The 22314-nt window shown below is 45.5% G+C and overlaps 1 protein-coding gene across 1 annotated transcript in view; it reads right to left on the bottom strand.

Moving 5' to 3' along the window:
* The window catches only part of neurl1b (neuralized E3 ubiquitin protein ligase 1B), a 37809-nt gene extending 20018 nt beyond the window's left edge, over window positions 1–17791 (bottom strand). The window contains 1 exon segment of the mRNA XM_084149807.1: window positions 17602–17791. Within this exon segment, the coding sequence (XP_084005933.1) occupies window positions 17602–17629 (28 nt within the window). The 5' untranslated portion in view covers window positions 17630–17791.
* Window positions 17792–22314: the final 4523 nt, after the last annotated feature.

The raw sequence follows: 22314 nt of genomic DNA, 5'->3' as shown, positions 1-22314 counted from the left end.
CATACAGCATGTAACCCATACAGCCTGTAACCCATACAGCCTGTAACCCATACAGCATGTAACCCATACAGCCTGTAACCCATACAGCATGTAACCCATACAGCATGTAACCCATACAGCCTGTAACCCATACAGCATGTAACCCATACAGCCTGTAACCCATACAGCATGTAACCCATACAGCCTCTAACCCATACAGCCTGTAACCCATACAGCCTGTAACCCATACAGCCTGTAACCCATACAGCCTGTAACCCGTACAGCATGTAACCCATACAGCATGTAACCCATACAGCATGTAACCCATACAGCATGTAACCCATACAGCCTATAAACCATACAAAATGTAACCCATACAGCATGTAACCCATACAGCATGTAACCCATACAGCATGTAACCCATATAGCCTGTAACCCATATAGCCTGTAACCCATACATCCTGTAACCCATACAGCCTGTAAACCATACAGCATGTAACCCATACAGCATGTAACCCATACAGCCTGTAACCCATACAGCATGTAACCCATACAGCATGTAACCCATACAGCCTGTAACCCATACAGCCTGTAACCCATACAGCATGTAACCCATACAGCCTCTAACCCATACAGCATGTAACCCATACAGCCTGTAACCCATACAGCATGTAACCCATATAGCCTGTAACCCATACAGCATGTAACCCATACAGCATGTAACCCATACAGCCTGTAACCCATACAGCCTGTAACCCATACAGCATGTAACCCATACATCCTGTAACCCATTAAGCCTGTAACCCATACAGCATGTAACCCATACAGCCTGTAACCCATACAGCATGTAACCCATACAGCATGTAACCCATACAGCATGTAACCCATACAGCATGTAACCCATACAGCCTGTAACCCATACAGCATGTAACCCATACAGCCTGTAACCCATACAGCCTCTAACCCATACAGCCTGTAACCCATACAGCCTCTAACCCATACAGCCTGTAACCCATACAGCATGTAACCCATACAGCATGTAACCCATACAGCATGTAACCCATACAGCATGTAACCCATACAGCCTGTAACCCATACAGCCTGTAACCCATACAGCCTGTAACCCATACAGCCTGTAACCCATACAGCATGTAACCCATACAGCATGCAACCCATACAGCATGTAACCCATACAGCATGTAACCCATACAGCCTGTAACCCATACAGCCTGTAACCCATACAGCATGTAACCCATACAGCCTGTAACCCATACAGCATGTAACCCATACAGCATGTAACCCATACAGCCTGTAACCCATACAGCCTGTAACCCATACAGCATGTAACCCATACAGCCTGTAACCCATACAGCATGTAACCCATACAGCATGTAACCCATACAGCCTGTAACCCATGCAGCCTGTAACCCATACAGCCTCTAACCCATACAGCATGTAACCCATACAGCCTGTAACCCATACAGCATGTAACCCATATAGCCTGTAACCCATACAGCATGTAACCCATACAGCATGTAACCCATACAGCCTGTAACCCATACAGCCTGTAACCCATACAGCCTGTAACCCATACAGCATGTAACCCATACAGCCTGTAACCCATACAGCATGTAACCCATACAGCATGTAACCCATACAGCATGTAACCCATACAGCCTGTAACCCATACAGCCTGTAACCCATACAGCATGTAACCCATACAGCCTGTAACCCATACAGCATGTAACCCATACAGCCTGTAACCCATACAGCCTGTAACCCATACAGCCTCTAACCCATACAGCATGTAACCCATACAGCCTGTAACCCATACAGCATGTAACCCATATATCCTGTAACCCATACAGCATGTAACCCATACAGCATGTAACCCATACAGCATGTAACCCATACAGCATGTAACCCATACAGCCTGTAACCCATACAGCCTGTAACCCATACAGCATGTAACCCATACAGCCTGTAACCCATACAGCCTGCAACCCATATAGCATGTACCCATACAGCATGTAACCCATACAGCCTGAAACCCATACAGCCTGTAACCCATACAGCATGTAACCCATACAGCCTGTAACCCATACAGCATGTAACCCATACAGCCTGTCACACATACAGCATGTAACCCATACAGCATGTAACCCATACAGCCTGTAACCCATACAGCATGTAACCCATACAGCATGTAAACCATACAGCCTGTAACACATACAGCCTTTAACCCACACAGCCTGTAACCCATACAGCATGTAACCCATACAGCCTGTAACCCATACAGCCTGTAACCCATACAGCCTGTAACCCATACAGCCTGTAAACCATACAGCATGTATCCCATACAGCCTGTAACCCATACAGCATGTAACCCATGCAGCCTGTAACCCATACAGCATGTAACCCATACAGCATGTAACCCATACAGCATGTAACCCATACAGCATGTAACCCATACAACCTGTAACCCATACAGCATGTAACCCATACAGCCTGTAACCCATACAGCCTGTAACCCATACAGCATGTAACCCATACAGCATGTAACCCATACAGCCTGTAACCAATACAGCCTGTAACCCATACAGCATGTAACCCATACAGCATGTAACCCATACAGCCTGTAACCCATACAGCATGTAACCCATACAGCCTGTAACCCATACAGCCTGTAACCCATATAGTCTGTAACCCATACAGCCTGTAACCCATACAGCCTGTAACCCATACAGCATGTAACCCATACAGCCTGTAACCCATACAGCATGTAACCCATACAGCCTGTAACCCATACAGCATGTAACCCATACTGCATGTAACCCATACAGCATGTAACCCATACATCCTGTAACCCATACAGCCTGTAACCTATATAGCATGTAACCCATACAGCCTGTAACCCATACAGCCTGTAACCCATACAGCATGTAACCCATACAGCATGTAACCCATACAGCCTGTAACCCATACATCTGTAACCCATACAGCCTGTAACCCATACAGCCTGTAACCCATACAGCCTGTAACCCATACAGCCTGTAACCCATACAGCATGTAACCCATACAGCATGTAACCCATACAGCTTGTAACCCATACAGCCTATAAACCATACAGCCTGTAACCCATACAGCATGTAACCCATACAGCCTGTAACCCATACAGCCTGTAAACCATACAGCTTGTAACCCGTACAGCATGTAACCCGTACAGCCTGTAACCCGTACAGCATGTAACCCATACAGCCTGTAACCCATACAGCCTGTAAACCATACAGCCTGTAACCCATACAGCATGTAACCCATACAGCCTGTAACCCATACAGCCTGTAAACCATACAGCCTGTAACCCATACAGCCTGTAACCCATACAGCATGTAACCCATACAGCCTGTAACCCATACAGCATGTAACCCATACAGCATGTAACCCATACAGCCTGTAACCCATACAGCATGTAACCCATACAGCATGTAACCCATACAGCATGTAACCCATACAGCATGTAACCCATACAGCATGTAACCCATACAGCCTCTAACCCATACAGCATTTAACCCATACAGCCTGTAACCCATACAGCATGTAACCCATACAGCCTGTAACCCATACAGCCTGTAACCCATACAGCCTGTAACCCATACAGCATGTAACCCATACAGCCTGTAACCCATACAGCCTGTAACCCATACAGCATGTAACCCATACAGCCTGTAACCCATACAGCATGTAACCCATACAGCCTGTAACCCATACAGCATGTAACCCATATAGCCTGTAACCCATACAGCCTGTAACCCATACAGCCTCTAACCCATACAGCCTGTAACCCATACAGCCTGTAACCCATACAGCCTGTAACCCATACAGCATGTAACCCATACAGCCTGTAACCCATACAGCCTGTAACCCATACAGCCTGTAACCCATACAGCCTGTAACCCATACAGCCTGTAACCCATACAGCATGTAACCCATACAGCCTGTAACCCATACAGCCTCTAACCCATACAGCCTGAAACCCATACAGCCTGTAACCCATACAGCCTGTAACCCATACAGCCTGTAACCCATACAGCATGTAACCCATACAGCCTCTAACCCATACAGCATGTAACCCATACAGCCTGTAACCCATACAGCCTGTAACCCATACAGCCTGTAAACCATACAGCATGTAACCCATACAGCCTGTAACCCATACAGCCTGTACCCCATACAGCCTGTAACCCATACAGCATGTAACCCATACAGCCTGTAACCCATACAGCATGTAACCCATACAGCCTGTAACCCATACAGCATGTAACCCATACAGCCTGTAACCCATACAGCATGTAACCCATACAGCCTGTAACCCATACAGCCTGTAACCCATACAGCATGTAACCCATACAGCATGTAACCCATACAGCCTGTAACCCATACAGCCTGTAACCCATACAGCATGTAACCCATACAGCCTGTAACCCATACAGCATGTAACCCATACAGCCTCTAACCCATACAGCATGTAACCCATACAGCCTTTAACCCATACAGCATGTAACCCATACAGCCTTTATCCCATACAGCATGTAACCCATACAGCCTGTAACCCATACAGCCTGTAACCCATACAGCCTGTAACCCATACAGCCTGTAACCCATACAGCATGTAACCCATACAGCCTCTAACCCATACAGCATGTAACCCATACAGCCTGTAACCCATACAGCCTGTAACCCATACAGCATGTAACCCATACAGCCTGTAACCCATACAGCCTGTAACCCATACAGCCTGTAACCCATACAGCATGTAACCCATACAGCCTGTAACCCATACAGCCTGTAACCCATACAGCATGTAACCCATACAGCCTGTAACCCATACAGCCTGTAACCCATACAGCATGTAACCCATACAGCCTGTAACCCATACAGCATGTAACCCATACAGCCTGTAACCCATACAGCATGTAACCCATACAGCATATAACCCATACAGCATGTAACCCATACAGCCTGTAACCCATACAGCCTGTAACCCATACAGCATGTAACCCATACAGCCTGTAACCCATACAGCATGTAACCCATACAGCATGTAACCCATACAGCCTCTAACCCATACAGCATGTAACCCATACAGCCTGTAACCCATACAGCCTGTAACCCATACAGCATGTAACCCATACAGCCTGTAACCCATACAGCATGTAACCCATACAGCCTGTAACCCATACAGCATGTAACCCATACAGCCTGTAACCCATACAGCCTCTAACCCATACAGCCTGTAACCCATACAGCCTGTAACCCATACAGCCTGTAACCCATACAGCATGTAACCCATACAGCATGTAACCCATACAGCCTGTAACCCATACAGCATGTAACCCATACAGCATGTAACCCATACAGCATGTAACCCATACAGCCTGTAACCCATACAGCATGTAACCCATGTTGACCATTTTTAATCCCCACACTGTCCCAAATTAGAACATCCACTCTCAGCACACCACCTCCCTCCAATTATTCAACCTAAACTCTAAACTCACCTAAAATGTGTTTATTCTCTAGACCATGGTTTCACTAACTCCTCCCCCCACCCCCCTCCTAGGCAAAAAACATTTGAATCAACTTTGAAGTGCTAAGGCAAAAACCAAAATGTGCAGCCAGGGGGGGCCCCAGGACCAAGTATGGGAATTCCTGCTCTGCCCCTAAATGAACCACATGAGGTTAACATGTGGCTTTCACCATGAACGTACCACAGACACAAGGAGAGAGAGTGAGAGAGAGGGAAGGAGAGAGAGAGAGAGAGAGAGAGAGAGAGAGAGAGAGAGAGAGAGAGAGGGAGAGGGAGAGGGAGAGAGAGAGAGAGAGAAAGAGCGAGAGAGAGAGAAGGTGGGACAGAGAGATGGTGGGACAGAGAGAGGGAGAGAGAGAAAGAGAGAGGGAGAGGGAGGGAGAGAGGGAGAGAGGGAGAGAGAGGGTGGAACAGAGAGAGGGAGAGATGGAGAGGTTGATGGAATGAGAGAGAGTAAGAGGAGAGAGACGACATACAGATAGACATAGAAAGGGTGGGGGTAGAGAGAGAGACAGAGAGAGTTCCCCTCCCGTTGTCCTAGGGTCAAAATGACCCGCCACTGTGTTGAACCAACTTTATTACATTTTTATATTTTTGGGATCATTTGTGAGAAGGAGGCAGTGAGACTTTAAAGAAAGTATCACTGCCTCCTTCTCACAAATGATCCCAAAAATATAAAAATTAAATAAAGTTGGTTCAACACAGTGGCGGGTCATTTTGACCCTAGGACAACGGGAGGGTTAAGGACACAAAACCGTATCTATGAGGGTAAATAGGCTCCAGGCCCTCCCACCCCTACGGGAGGGCAGCTCCCCCTCAGCCCAGTCCAAGGTCTTCTCTGTCCTGGCACCCCAATGGGAGGGTAGCTCCCCCTCAGCCCAGTCCAAGGTCTTCTCTGTCCCGGCACCCCAATGGGAGGGTAGCTCCCCCTCAGCCCAGTCCAAGGTCTTCTCTGTCCTGGCACCCCAATGGGAGGGCAGCTCCACACTCAGCCCAGTCCAAGGTCTTCTCTGTCCTGGCACCCCAATGGTGGAACCAGCTTCCCCCTGCAGCTAAGACAGCAGAGTCCCTGCCCATCTTCTGAAAACGTCTGAAACCCTACCTCTTCAAACACTAACTGTAATTGGCTCTGGATAAGAGTAATGATAGTGTCTATGGGGGTAGTTATATTATCTATGAGGGTAGTTGGATAACAGTAATGATAGTGTCTATGAGGGTAGTTAGATGACAGTAATGATAGTGTCTATGAGGGTAGTTAGATTAGTGTAATGATAGTGTCTATGAGGGTAGTTAGATAACAGTAATGATAGTGTCTATGAGGGTAGATAGATAACAATAATGATAGTGTCTATGAGGGTAGTTAGATTAGTGTAATGATAGTGTCTATGAGGGTAGAAAGATGACAATAATGATAGTGTCTATGAGGGTAGTTAGATTAGTGTAATGATAGTGTCTATGAGGGTAGTTAGATTAGTGTAATGATAGTGTCTATGAGGGTAGATAGATTAGTGTAATGATAGTGTCTATGAGGGTAGATAGATTAGTGTAATGACAGTGTCTACTTTCACTGTGCTGCTGTGGCTGACCCTGTAAAACAACACATTTCTGTGCACCTATCTGGTGCATGACAGTAAAACGTATATATACACTTCTGTGAACTTTCATTGTCCTCCCTCCTTATGAGGAAGAGAAATTAGAAAATATCTTAAAGATATGTGGGTTTTTGGTCATGGAATTTCAAGTCACAATGTTTCTTACAATTGCGAAATAAAAAATGCTCCTAAACTAAATAGAAGTGTTGATATTAGTTAGGCCTTTTAATTACTGTGCTTTGATATATTTCTGATACCTTTTAAGACCCCTTTTCCATCTGTTTGACATGAAATCAAAACATGTGCTTTTTCAAAATTTTTGGGATGGAAAATGGTTGAAAATTTGACACCCAATTTGGCTCCTATGACATTCACATGTTGGTGCTCAGGGGTCCTTTCATTTTTATTTATTTATGCTAATTACATTTACATCATTTAGCAGACGCTCTTATCCAGAGCGACTTACAGTTAGTGAGTGCATACATTTTTTTTTTATACTGGAATCGAACCCACAACCCTGGCGTTGCAAACGCCATGCTCTACCAACTGAGCTACATCCCTGCCGGCCATTCCCTCCCCTACCCTGGACCAATTGTGCGCCGCCCCATGGGTCTCCCGGTCGCGGCCGGCTACGACAGAGCCTGGATTCGAACCAGGATCTCTAGTGGCACAGCTAGCACTGCGATGCTAGCACTGCGACCTTGTAAACTACTCAAAACATCTCTCTATAGGAAAGACTCTGGCCCTAGTTACAGGCTGTGACCAGAATGAAGGAAAACTCTTGGCCCTAGTTACAGGCTGTGACCAGGATTAAGGAAAACTCTGGGCCCTAGTTACAGCCTGTGACCAGGATGAAGGAAAACTCTGGGCCCTAGTTACAGGCTGTGACCAGGATTAAGGAAAACTCTGGGCCCTAGTTACAGCCTGTGACCAGGATGAAGGAAAACTCTGGGCCCTAGTTATAGGCTGTGACCAGGATGAAGGAAAGACTACAGGCTATGACCAGATCCCAGGTCCCAGAGTTTCTCTGATCAGGTGGTCACACCATTACATAATGAACTATGTAGCTAAACAACCATTTCCAATACAAACTCTGCTACACATTCTAAACATAAATCTTTCCCCTTGGCAGGCAATGTATTGTTAGCTCACGCTTCCATGGAGGCCTGCAGTACCTGTCATCAACTAGCTCGCTGACAGGGTTATGGGAATGGTAGGCCATAGGAATAACATGAGAGAGAGAGAGAGAGAGAGAGAGAGAGAGAGAGAGAGAGAGAGAGAGCTAAGGGAGACGGAGACAGACAGAGAGAGAGAGAGAGAGAGAGAGAGAGGAACCTTCGTAGGAGCATCGTTAAAACCATCGTTAGTAAATTTGCACTTGAAAACAATCGTTATTTACCGACTGCCTCAGACCACTACAACAGCTAAGTGCGTCATTAGATGCTTTTCTGCCCTTTTTTTGCCCTTTCGCGTCACTTTACACACAGAAGATCTCTGTTAAACACATAATCAAGATGTTTATCTGTCTCCATGGCTGTGTTTACACAGGCAGCCCAATTCTGATATTTTTCCCACTAATTGGTCTTTTGACCCATCACATCAGATCTTTTCACGTCAGATCTTTTTCAGCACTGATCGGATTGGTCAAAATACCAATAAATGAAATAAAGATCAGAATTGGGAAGCCTGTGTAAACGCAGCCCATGAGAGAACGCCGATAACTTCAGAACGAAGTTGACTGTCGATACAAAGTTGCCAATGTCTCTGCAATTGTTACAAACAAGCGAAGGACAAAATGATGCTTTAAATGAAAACCGAGATTATAGGCTATACTAATACAGAGCCTTCAGGAAGTATTCAGACCCCTTGATTTATTCCACATTTCGTTGTGTTAGAGCTTGAATTCAAAATCGATTCAATTGATTTTTTCCTCCCCACACAACACCCCATAATGATATAAAAACAGGTTTATATTCACACCCCTGAGTCAATACTTTGTAGAATCACCTTTGGCAGCGATTACAGCTGTGAGTCTTTCTGGGTGAGTCTCTAAGAGCACCTGAATTGTACAACATTTGCCCATTATTCTTTTCCGTATTCTACAGATCTGCCAAATTGGTTGTTGATCATTGCTAGACAACCATTTTCCAAGTCTTGCCATAGATTTTCAAGTAGATTTAAGTCAAAACTGTAACTCTGCCACCCAGGAACAATCACTGTCGTATTGGTAAGCAACTCCTGTGTAGATTTGGCCTTGTGTTTTAGGCTATTTTCCTGCTGAAAGGTGAATTAATCTTCCAGTGTCTGGTGGAAAGCAGACTGAATCCGGTTCTCCTCTAGGATTTTGCTTAGCTCCATTATTTATATTTTTTATCCTGAAAAACTCCCAAGTCCTTAACAATGACAAGCATACCCATAACATGATGCAGCCACCACTATGCTTGAAAATATGGAGAGTGGTACTCAGTAATGTGTTGTATTGGATTTGTCCCAAAAATAAAACTTTGTATTCAGGCCAAAAAGTTAATTGCTTTGCCACATTTTTTGCAGTATTACTTTAGTGTCTTGTTGCAAACAGGATGCATGTTTTTGAATATTTAACAAGTGGGTGTATTGATACACCATCCAACGTGTTATTAATAACTTCACCATGCTCAAAGGGATATTCAACGTCTGTTTTTTTTTTTTTACCCATCTACCAATAGGTGCCCTTCTTTGCGAGGCTTTGGAAAACCTCCCAAGTCTTTGTGGTTGAATCTGTGTTTGAAATGCACTGCTTGGCTGAGAGACGTTACAGATAATTGTATGTGTGTGGTACAGAGATGAGAAAGTCATTCAAAAATCATGTTCAACACTATTATTGCACACGGAGCGAGACCATGCAACTTATTATGCAACTTATTAAGCAAAGTTTTACTCCTAAACTTATTTAGGCATGCCATAACAAAGGGGTTGAATACTTATTGACTCAAGACATTTCAGCTTTTAATTTTTAATGACAGACAGACAGACAGACAGAGGCGTGAGGAGAGAGGAGAGAGGAGACAGGAGAGAGGAGAGAGGAGAGAGGAGAGAGGAGAGAGGAGAGAGGAGAGAGGAGAGAGGAGAGAGGAGAGAGGAGGAAATCAAAGGTGTGTGATGTGTTAGAACTGAACTGTTAGGGGAGACTACCATGAAAGGGTTCTACTATGTCAGAGTAGAATACACACATAGATTATGATACTGTATGTGGGTCTTTCTATAAACTAGGGCACCAATGAGGATTTCCTACACTGGACAACTTGTTACAGCTGTTGATAAATCATTCATAATAATCTGAAAAAAACCCCAACAACTGCTCATTACATTAAGATAGAAGGGGGGATCATAGCTACAGTGGCTTGCGAAAGTATTCACCCCCTTGGCATTTTTCCTGTTTTGTTGCCTTACAACCTGGAATTAAAGTGGATTTTTGGGGGGATTGTATCATTTGATTTACACAACATGCCTACCACTTTGAAGATGCAATATTTTTTTTGTGTGAAACAAACAAGAAATACAACAAAAAAACTTTGTAGAGCCACCTTTTGCAGCAATTACAGCTGCAAGTCTCTTGGGGTATGTCTCTATAAGCTTGGCACATCTACCACTGGAATCTTTGCCTATTCTTCAAGGCAAAACTGCTCCATCTCCTTCAAGTTGGATGAGGTCCGCTGGTGTACAGCAATCTTTAAGTCATACCACAGATTCTAATAATATAATATAAATAATAATATGCCATTTAGCAGACGCTTTTATCCAAAGCAACTTACAGTCATGTGCGCATACATTTTTACGTATGGGATCGAACCCACTACCCTGGCGTTACAAGCGCCATGCTCTACCAATTGAGCTACAGAGGACCACATTGGATTGGTCAATTGGATTGAGGTCTGGGCTTTGACTAGGCCATTCCAAGACATTTAAATGTTTTCCCTTAAACCACTCGAGTGTTTCTTTAGCAGTATGCTTAGGGTCATTGTCCTGCTGGAAGGTGAACCTCCGTCCCAGTCTCAAATCTCTGGAAGACTGAAACAGGTTTCCCTCAAGACCAGTTTTCTTTCCATTGTTTCCTGTTGAGTAGACACTGAGTATACCAAACATTAGGAACATCTTCCTAATATTGAGTTGCACAGCCTCAATTCGTCTGGGGCATGGACTCTACAAGGTGTCTAAAGCATTCCACAGGGATTCTTGACCATTCTTGACACACTCAAACCGTTGCGTCTGGCACCTACTACCATACCCCGTTCAAAGGCACTTAAATATTTGTCTTGCCCATTCACCCTCTGAATGGCACACAGAGACAATCCATGTATCAATTGTCTCAAGTCTTTAAAAATCTTTCTTTAACCTGCTGGTAACACTCAGCTACTCGGTTCGTTGTTTTTGACCATTCTAAGTTAGATATAAATACTGAACTTATTTTTGCATGGATTCAGCGACGCAGTTAGCTTTTAACAGCTAGGACTACCATTTCTTGTCTCGGAATCCGTTTGGGCTTGTCGAAGGAGCACAGCAAGAGGAGCACGGCAATTTAATGATGGTCACATGTCACGAGCCATGGAAGTTGAAGACAGTGGCCTCCCGCAAAGCAGTCTACACTCCCAATGAAAGGCCCGGAGCGGATACAAACAACAAATAGTTTCGCCTCCCTGGAGCCTGATCTTCCTGAACCTTTGTCAATGGGGGTACCTGTGTCTGCGGCCGCTGTGTCTACACCTTCCCCTATGATTTCGAAGTCGACGTCGGCAACCCTCCGTCCCTGCTCTGGATCGAGCGGGGCTTCTCCATCTGTCGGAGGCCTGCACCAGATGCAATAGATAAATAGTATAGTTATTTTTCCTCTTGCCGGTCCCTAAAGGGTTCTCCGAATCCTGTGAAGCATGGGAGTGGGCGGATTTCCTCATTCTTCTCGCCAGCTGTGATTTTGGGCAGCTCCATGGTAAGATATGTCATTGTTCCTGGTGCAAAAACACTGTGCTATCCCGGAGCTCAAGTAAATTACATTACTAAGCTGCTCCAGAATGTTCTATGCCAGGACATGGAAATCGATTCTATCGTAGTCCATGTGGGTTTTAATGACATTATGAAGGTCAGCTCTGAACAGTTTAAACTGGATTTTAAAGAGCTGATTGACTCTCTGCTAGACACTAAATACAAGACCCATCATATCTGGCCCTGTGCCCTCTCTGAATCGTGGTATTGAACATTTTAGCAGGATTCTTTCTCTTTACAACTGGCTACGTGATTATTGCAGCTCAATGGGTGTAACTTTTGTTGACAATTTCAATACCTTTTGAAAACAAAACACGTTTTATAAGGAGGATGGGATCCACCCAAATAATTTGGATTCTTGGATCCTTTCACAGTATTATAAGGCTGCGTTGAGACAATGACTTATCAATGACCCAAGCCCAGCTCAGTTAATCGCTACCATTGGGTCGCTGAGGTGTCATAATGCTTCAGCAAATGTACAATATCCTAAGGGCGTTGGTAGACATTACATTTACATTTTAGTCATTTAGCAGACACTCTTATCCAGAGCGACTTACAGTTAGTGAATACACATATATATTTTTTTATACTGGCCCCCCGTGGGAATCGAACCCATAACCCTGCCGTTGCAAACGCCATGCTCTATCAACTGAGCTACATCCCTGCCGGCCATTCCCTCCCCTACCCTGGACGACGCTGGGCCAATTGTGCGCCGCCCATGAGTCTCCCAGTCGCGGCCGGCTGCGATAGAGCCTGGATTCGAACCAGGATCTCTAGTGGCACAGTCAGCACTGCGATGCAGTGCCTTAGACCACTGCGCCACTCAGGAGACCGAGTGGTACTTACAGACATCATGTAAGTAACCTCATTTATGTCCCTCTAACTGCCCTGAATGGCTCTACTGATCCTACAGCTGTTGTATGCAGTAATCATGTGCCTATGAACCAGAATTATACTGTTAGCGCTGAGGCTGTGTGCCCTAGGAGGAAGTCCACTGTGTGCAGCTCATCCTGCACTACCATAAATAACATGAGAATATCTACTTCTGCTAAGCTTCCCAGAAAAGCAATGAAAACAAGCAAGCATCCCAGAAAAGTGCTCAAAATAGCCCACGTTAAACTATGTAGCTTAAGAAACAAGGTTCATGAAATCAATAACTTGCTAATTACAGTTGAGGTATACCAAACCTTTTTTGATGTACTCAGAGGACCGTTATGGCACCAGAGGGGATGGCTGCCGTTTTACGGTTTTACTGTGTGTTTTTACTCCTTGTTTGTAACTTATTTTGTACATAATGTTTCTGCCACCGTCTCTTATAACCGAGAAGAGCTTCTGGATATCAGAACAGCGATTACTCACCTCGGACTGGATGAAGATATTTTCTTTAACGAGTCGGACGCGAAGAATTTACTGCTGATACCGGACCGGCACCAAATCCCCATCATTCGCATGAAGAAGAGACATCAGGGCATGCAGATCCGGGTGCCTTGTGATAATTCGTCGGCAAGTGGGTAACCCACCTCTACCATCTGTCCTATTGGCCACTGTGCAATCATTGGAGAATAAACTGGATGAGCTCCATTTGAGACTATCCTACCAACGGACATTAAAAACTGTAATATCTTATGTTTCACCGAGTCGTGGCTGAACGACGACATGGATAATATACAGTTGGCTGGGTTTTCCGTGCATCGGCAAGAAAGAACAGCTACCTCCAGTAAGACGAGGGGTGGTGGTCTGTGTCTCTTTGTCAATAACAGCTGGTGAGTGATCTCTAATATAAAGGAAGTCTCTAGGTAGGTTTTGCTCGCCTGAGGTAGAGCATATCATGATAAGCTGTAGACCACACTATTTAACAAGAGAGTTTTCATCTATGTTTTTTACCACCACAAACTGATGCTGACACTAAACCTGTACCCAGCAAGCTGTATATGGCCATATGCAAACAAGAAAATACTAATCCAGAGGCGGAGCTCCTAGTGGCCGTGGACTTTAATGCAGGGAAACTTACATCCATTTTACCTAATTTCTACCAGCATGTCACATAAGCAACCAGAGGAGAAAAAACTCTAGACCACCTTTACTCCACACACAGAGACGCGTACAAAGCTCTCCCTCGCCCTCCATTTGGCAAATCTGACCATAATTATATCCTCCTGATTCCTGCTTACAAGCAAAAACGAAAGCAGAAAATACCAGTGACTCGCTCAATACGGAAGTTGTCAGATGACGCAGATGCTAAGCTAAAGGACTGTTTCGCTAGCACAGACTGGAATATGTTCCGGGATTCATCTGATGGCATTGAGGAGTTTACCACATCAGTCACCAGCTTCATCAATAAGTGCATCGATGATGTCGTCCATTGACGACATCGTCCCCACAGTGACCGTACGTACATACCCCAACCAGAAGTGATTGATTACAGGCAACATCCGCACTGAGCTAAAGGGTAGAGCTGCCGCTTTCAAGGAGCGGGACTCTAACCCGGACGCTTATAAGAAATCGTGCTATGCCCTCTGACGAACCATCAAACAGGCAAAGCGTCAATACAGGACTAAGATTTAATCCTACTACACCGGCTCTGACACTGGTCGGATGTGGCAGCGCTTGCAAACTATTACGGACTACAAAGGGAAGCCCAGCTGCGAGCTGCCCAGTGACACGAGCCTACCAGACGAGCTAAATGACTTCAATGCCTGCTTCGAGGCAAGCAACACTGAAGCATGCATGAGAGCACCAGCTGTTCCCGAAGACTGTGTGATGATGCGCTCCGTAGCCGATGTGAGTAAGATTTTTAAACAGGTCAACATTTACGGATCTGAACAACAGACGGATTACCAGGACGTGTACTCAGAGCATGCGCTGGCAAGTTACTCCTGAGTGGCGCAGTGGTCTAAGGCACTGCATCGCAGTGCTAACTGTGCCACTAGAGATCCTGGTTCGAATCCAGGCTCTGTCGCAGCCGGCCGCGACCAGGAGACTCATGGGAGGCGCACAATTTGTCCAGGGTAGGGGAGGGAATGGCCGGCAGGGATGTAGCTCAGTTGATAGAGCATGGTGTTGGCAACGCCAGGGTTGTGGGTTCGATTCCCACGGGGGGCCAGTATAAAAAAAATATGTATTCACTAACTGTAAGTCGCTCTGGATAAGAGCGTCTGCTAAATGACTAAAATGTAAAATGCAAGTGTCTTCACTGAGATTTTCAAGCTGTTCCTGACCGAGCCTGTCTGTAATACCAACATGTTTCAAGCAGACCACCATAGTTCCTGTGCCCAAGAACACTAAGGTAACCTGCCTAAATGACTACTGACCAGTAGCACTCATGTCTGTAGCCATGAAGCGCTTTGAAATGCATGGCCAGGCACGGCTCCAACACCATCACTAAGTTTGCCGACAACACAACGGTGGTAGGCCTGATCACCGACAACGATGAGACAGCCTATAGGGAGGAGGTCAGACCTGGCAGTGTGGTGCCAGAACAACAACCTCTCCCTCAACGTGATCAAGACAAAGGAGATGATTGTGGACTACAGGAAAAGGAGGTCCGAGCACGCCCCCATCCACATCGACGGGGCTGTAGTGGAGCAGGTCAAGAGTTTCAAGTTCCTTGGTGTCCACATCACCAACAAACTAACATGGTCCAAACACACCAAGACAGTCGTGAAGAGGGCACGACAAAGCCTATTCCCCCTCAGGAGACTGAAAAGATTTGGCATGGGTCCTCAGATCCTCAAAAAAATCTACAGCTGCACCATCGAGAGCATCCTGACTGGTTGCATCACCGCCTGGTATGGCAACTGCTTGGCCTCCGACCGCAAGGCACTACAGTACATCACTGGGGCCAAGCTTCCTGCCATCCAGGACCTGTATACCAGGCGGTGTCAGAGGAAGGCCCTCAAAATTGTCAAAGACTCCAGCCACCCTAGTCATAGACTGTTCTTTCTGCTACCGCACGGCAAGCAGTACCGGAGTGCCAAGTCTAGGTCCAAAAGACTTCTCAACAGCTTCTACCCCCAAGCCATAAGACTCCTGAACAGCTAATCATGGCTACCCGGACTATTTGCACTGCCCCCCCACCCCATCCTTTTTATGCTGCTGCTACTCTGTTAATTATTTATGCATAGTCACTTTAACTCTACCCACATGTACATATTACCTCAACTACCTCAACTAGCCGGTGCCCCCGCACATTGACTCTGCAACGGTACCCCCCTGTATATATAGCCTCCCTACTGTCACTTTATTTTACTTCTGCTCTTTTTTTTCTCAACACTTTTTTTTTTGTTGTTTTATTTTTACTTTTTTTGTTAAAAATAAATGCACTGTTGGTTAAGGGCTGTAAGTAAGCATTTCACTGTAATGTCTGCACCTGTTGTATTCGGCGCATGTGACCAATAAAATTTGATTTTATTTTATTTGAAATGGGTGGTGGATGGGTATTCCAGCATGACAATGACCCAAAACACACGGCCAAGGCAACAAAGGAGTGGCTCAAGAAGAAGCACATTAAGGTCCTGGAGTGGCCTAGCCAGTCTCCAGACCTTAATCCCATAGAAAATCTGTAGAGGGAGCTGAAGGTTCGAGTTGCCAAACGTCAGCCTCTAAACCTTAATGACTTGGAGAAGATCTGCAAAGAGGAGTGGGACAAAATCCCTCCTGAGATGTGTGCAAACCTGGTGGCCAACTACAAGAAACGTCTGACCTCTGTGATTGCCAACAAGGGTTTTGCCACCAAGTACTAAGTCATGTTTTGCAGAGGGGTCAAATACTTATTTCCCTCATTAAAATGCAAATCAATTTATAACATTTTTGACATGCGTTTTTCTGTATTTTTTTGTTGTTATTCTGTCTCTCACTGTTCAAATAAACCTACCATTAAAATTATAGACTGATCATGTCTTTGTCAGTGGACAAACGTACAAAATCAGCAGGGGATCAAATACTTTTTCCCTCACTGTAACTAGTTTTACTATGGGCTACATGAGCTGGGAGGTTAGTTAATAGCAATACGACCAGATGAATATCAGTTGTTATTACAATGTCATAGATATGAATAAAGAAACAACAACATTAAAACCTTTTGGAAAAAGTGCATATAAATAAATACAAAATATAACCGGAAACAATTAGAAATAGAAATAGAAAACACAAGGTTTAACTTCTATTGAATTCATCTGAGACATCTTGGGGAATCACGCTCTACTCTCTCCCTGCCTCGAGACCGTTGGCGCCAGGAAGCTGCGTGCTCGAGCTGCTCAGCTCAGTTCTCCAGAAATGAGGAAAACCCTGAACCGTCTTTATCAACACCGCAAAAAGCGCACTGTATTGCCAAATGCTCTCAATTATTAAATAGAGATGGAGAGCAGTGTGTGAACATTCATTATTTTGCTGTTATGATGTTTAAAATCAGAATATCTTAGATCTTACCTAAAGGTTTATGTGTTGTGTTGCCCATTATATCCACTGATGTGTCTCACCGGTTGACAAGTGAATTCTGAATGCAATGTTTCTCTGTCCATCCATTTATGTCCAATACGGTGTGTCAAAGAGCTACTTATTTGCCTTCTAGTCTGGGTATTTCTGAAGCATTTGAACAGCGCTGTGTCTCCCTACTGAAGCGAGGACATTCTCTGTAATGTTATCTCTGCTGCGACAGTCAGTTAGGAAGGCTGCTCTCTCTCTCTCTCTCGCTCTCTCTCTCTCCCTCTCTCTCTCTCTCTCGCTCTCTCTCTCCTCTCTCTCTCTCTCTCTCTCTCTCTCTCTCTCTCTCTCTCTCTCTCTCTCTCTCTCTCTCTCTCTCTCTCTCTCTCTCTCTGTCTCTGTCTCCCTCCCTCTCTCTCTCTCTCTCGCTCTCTCTCTCTCTCTCTGTCTCTCTCTCTCTCTCTCTCCCTCCCTCTCTCTCTCTCTCTGTCTCTCTCTCTCTCTCTCTCTCTCTCTCTCTCTCTCTCTCTCTCTCTCTCTCTCTCTCTCTCTCTCTCTCTCTCTCTCTCTCTCTCTCTCTCTCTCTGTCTGGCGCACTGTGCCTCCCCCTCCTCTCTTTAGTATCATCTCTCTCTATCTTCTGCATGACTTTAAAGAAACAGTAAGCTTCGCTATGCTCCTCTCTCAGGCAGATACAGAATCTAAGACACAGTGGACTAGACTCAGCTAGTTACTCTGCTGTCTTACTTATCCAGAGCGACTTACAGTTAGTGAGTGCATACATTTTCAACTCAGCTGCTCTAAGACAGTGGTTCCCAATCTTTTTCGGTTGCTGTACCACCAACTGAATTCTGCTCTGCCCGGAGTATCCCTGAAGTACCCCCTCTTGTGCATTTTCCCAGTAGGCCTATGGTCTCATGAGTCTTCTCAAGTACCCCTTGTGGATAGACCACGTACCCGCAGGGGTCCTAGTACCCCTGGTTGGGAACTACTGCTCTTAGACGCAGTGAGCAAGACTCCGCTGGTTCCTCTGCTGCTCGGAGTCTAATTAACTATCCCTGGGCTACATGATGACACAGAACTACTGTCTAATGGAATGATTGGAGCAACTCACTCCGAGGTCAACTCATGACCATTCCATTTCATCTCTGTCACATTATACAACATCAGTTTAATATCAAATAACGGAGTTGAAACATTTCCCACATATGGAAATATTGGATTACAGATATTAAATCATTACCTAAATACATTATTCAGCTTTCATCTTCAAGTTACATTTGTTTTGGTGGAGTTTCATGAAGGTCAATATCATTCCCATTCATCTCTGTCTCTATACAACATCAAATAAAGGCTTTTAAAGGCACTGAGTTTAGAGACACACCTATACACAGTGGGCTCCAAAATGATTGACCCCTTGATAAAGCTCAACAAAAATGGCTGTATAAAATAAATCATTTTATATACTGAGCTATACGGGCAAATTATATTATTGTATACTAATACAGTCACTCAGAGAAACAGATTTTGTTTAACAAGTAATACTTTTTAATACTGATTGCCACCCCTGTTTTCAATACCTTTCAACACCTCACCTCTCGAGGATAACGGCACTGAGCCTTTTTTTCTAAAAAAAAAAATGAGTTGGTGTCACGACTTGCGCAGAGGCTGCCTCCCCTCCTTGTTCGGGCAGGCTTCGGCGTTCGTCGTCACCGGAGAACTAGCCACTGCCGCCCCAATCATCATCACAATTGTCTTGTCTTGTCAATTACACACACCTGGTTCTAATCCCCTAATTAGTCTGTGTATAAGTGTTCCCTCTGCCCCCCTTGTCCTTGTGGGTGATTGTTTGTTTGTGAGAGTAGTGTAGCGCGGTGGAGCTACTCGTACCATTTTGTTGCCAGGGTAGATATTTCCCCTGTGCCTATGTATTGTATGGAGATACCGTTACAGTGTGTTGCCAGGTATGATAGTTTCCCCTGTGCCTGTTTCGTTTGTCGCTAATCCAGCGTATTTTGTGTAATGAAGGAATAAACTCTGTATTCGGTGATTACCCTCCTGCGCCTGACTCCTTCCATCACACGCATCACAGTTGGAGAACACATTGGGAGGAATCGTAGAGTATTCCTCCATACATAATTGTTCCAGATTCTTGATATCCTTCGTCTGCTCTTATGGACTGCCCTCCAATTCAAACCACGGGTTTCCAATGGGTTTTAAGTCCGGAGACTGAGATGGCCTTTGCAAAATGTAGATTTTGTGGCCAATTAAAGGCTTGTGCTTTATATATATTCCATCACTATGAGGTTGGAATGAAACTGTGAAATTGTGAAAATGATGATAATGCCTTTTTAATGTAAGAGTTGTTTGATTTTTCAGCCTGTTTTGGTGGGATGGAGTTTTGGCCTTCCCCAGCTCTCCTCACCCATTATCAGGGTTAACTAGTAAGATCTCACAGGTTTAACAAGTAAGATCTCACAGGGTTAACTAGTAAGGTCTCACAGAGTTAACTAGCAAGGGCTCATAGGGTTAACTAGTAAGGGCTCACAGGGTTAACTATTAAGGGCTCACAGGGTTAACTAGTAAGGTCTCACAGGGTTGACTAGTAAGGGCTCATAGGGTTAACTATTAAGGTCTCACAGGGTTAACTAGTAAGGTCTCACAGGGTTGACTAGTAAGGGTTCACAAAGTTAAGTTGTAGGATCTCACAAGGTGAACTAGTCAGGTCTCACAGGGTTAACTAGTAAGGTCTCACAGGGTTAACTACTAATGGCTCACTTGGTTAACTAGTAAGGTCTCACAGGGTTAACTATTAAGGTCTCACAGGGTTAACTATTAAGGTCTCACAGGGTTAACTAGCAAGGGCTCATAGGGTTAACTAGTAAGGGCTCACAGGGTTAACTAGTAAGGTCTCACAGGGTTAACTATTAAGGTCTCACAGGGTTAACTAGCAAGGGCTCATAGGGTTAACTAGTAAGGGCTCACAGGGTTAACTAGTAAGGGCTCACAGGGTTAACTAGTAAGGGCTCACAGGGTTAACTAGTAAGGGCTCACAGGGTTGACTAGTAAGGGTTCACAAAGTTAACTAGTAAGATCTCACAAGGTGAACTAGTAAGATCTCACAGGGTTAACTACTAATGGCTCACTTGGTTAACTAGTAAGATCTCACAGGGTTAACTAGTAAGGGTTCACAAAGTTAAGTTGTAGGATCTCACAAGGTTAACTAGTCAGGTCTCACAGGGTTAACTAGTAAGGTCTCACAGGGTTAACTACTAATGGCTCACTTGGTTAACTAGTAAGGTCTCACAGGGTTAACTACTAAGTTCTCCCAGGGTTAACTAGTAAGGGCTCACAGGTTTAACTAGTAAGGTCTCACAGGGTTAACTATTAAGGTCTCACAGGGTTAACTAGCAAGGGCTCATAGGGTTAACTAGTAAGGTCTCACAGGGTTAACTAGCAAGGGCTCATTGGGTTAACTAGTAAGGTCTCACAGGGTTAACTAGTAAGGTCTCACATGGTTAACTAGTAAGATCTCACATGTTTAACTAGTACGGTCTCACAGGGTTAACTAGTAAGGTCTCACAGGGTTAACTAGTAAGATCTCACATGTTTAACTAGTACGGTCTCACAGGGTTAACTAGTAAGGTCTCACAGGGTTAACTAGTAAGGTCTCACAGGGTTAACTAGTAAGTGTCACGATCGTCTAAGGAAGGAGTGGACCAAAGCGCAGCGTTTGTAGCGAACATGTTGACTTTATTAAATAAAGCAACCACGAAAACAACAAAACCAAATGACGATACGTGAAGTCCAAAAGTGACAATGACTGAACAGGAACAAAAACCCACAAACACAAGGTGAAAACAGACAGTATAAATATGGCTCCCAATCAGAGACAACGAGCCAACAGCTGACACTCGTTACCTCTGATTGGGAGTCACTCAACCAAACAAAGAAATACAACACATAGAACCACCCAACCAAACAAAACACCACGAAACGAACACACCCTGGCTCAACACACAAAGTCCCGGAGCCAGAGCGTGACAGTACCCCCCCCTAAAGGCGAGGACTGCGACCGCGCCTCAATAAGGCTAAACAAGGGAGGGCTGGGTGGGCGTACCTCCTCGGCGGTGGTTCTGGCTCCGGCCCTGATCCCCACCTCCTCTTCAACCCCCCAAAGTACCCCTGGTCCTGTCTAGCCCCGCTGGTCGGAGCCGAACTGACGACACGCGCCCCTGGCTTGGTGCGTGTAGGAGGAACGAGCTGGACCAGGCTGACGACTCGCATCCCTGGTTTGGTGCGAGTAGCAGGAACGGGCTGGACCAGGCTGACGACGCGCACCACTGACCTGGTGCGGGGAGCAGGACTGAGCCGGACCGGGCTGACGACGCGCACCACTGACCTGGTGCGGGGAGCTTGGATGGGCCGGACTGGGCTGGCGACGCGCACCACAGACTTGGTGCGGAGAGCAGAAACGGGCCGGACAGGGCTGGCGACGCGCACCACAGACTTGGCGCGGAGAGCAGGAACGGGCAGAGCCGGGCTGACGAGACGCACCACAGACTTGACGCGGGGAGCAGGAATGGGCCGGACCGGGCTGGCGATGCGTACCCCCGACCTGGTGCGGGGAGCAGGAACGGGCAGAGCCGGACTGACGAGACGCACCACAGACTTGATGCGGGGAGCAGGAATGGGCCGGACTGGGCTGGCGACGCGCAC

The sequence above is a fragment of the Coregonus lavaretus genome (genome assembly GCF_964263955.1).
Source record: "Coregonus lavaretus genome assembly, chromosome: 32".
Classification (NCBI taxonomy): domain Eukaryota; kingdom Metazoa; phylum Chordata; class Actinopteri; order Salmoniformes; family Salmonidae; genus Coregonus; species Coregonus lavaretus.
This window is presented reverse-complemented; position numbering and strand designations above follow the sequence as displayed.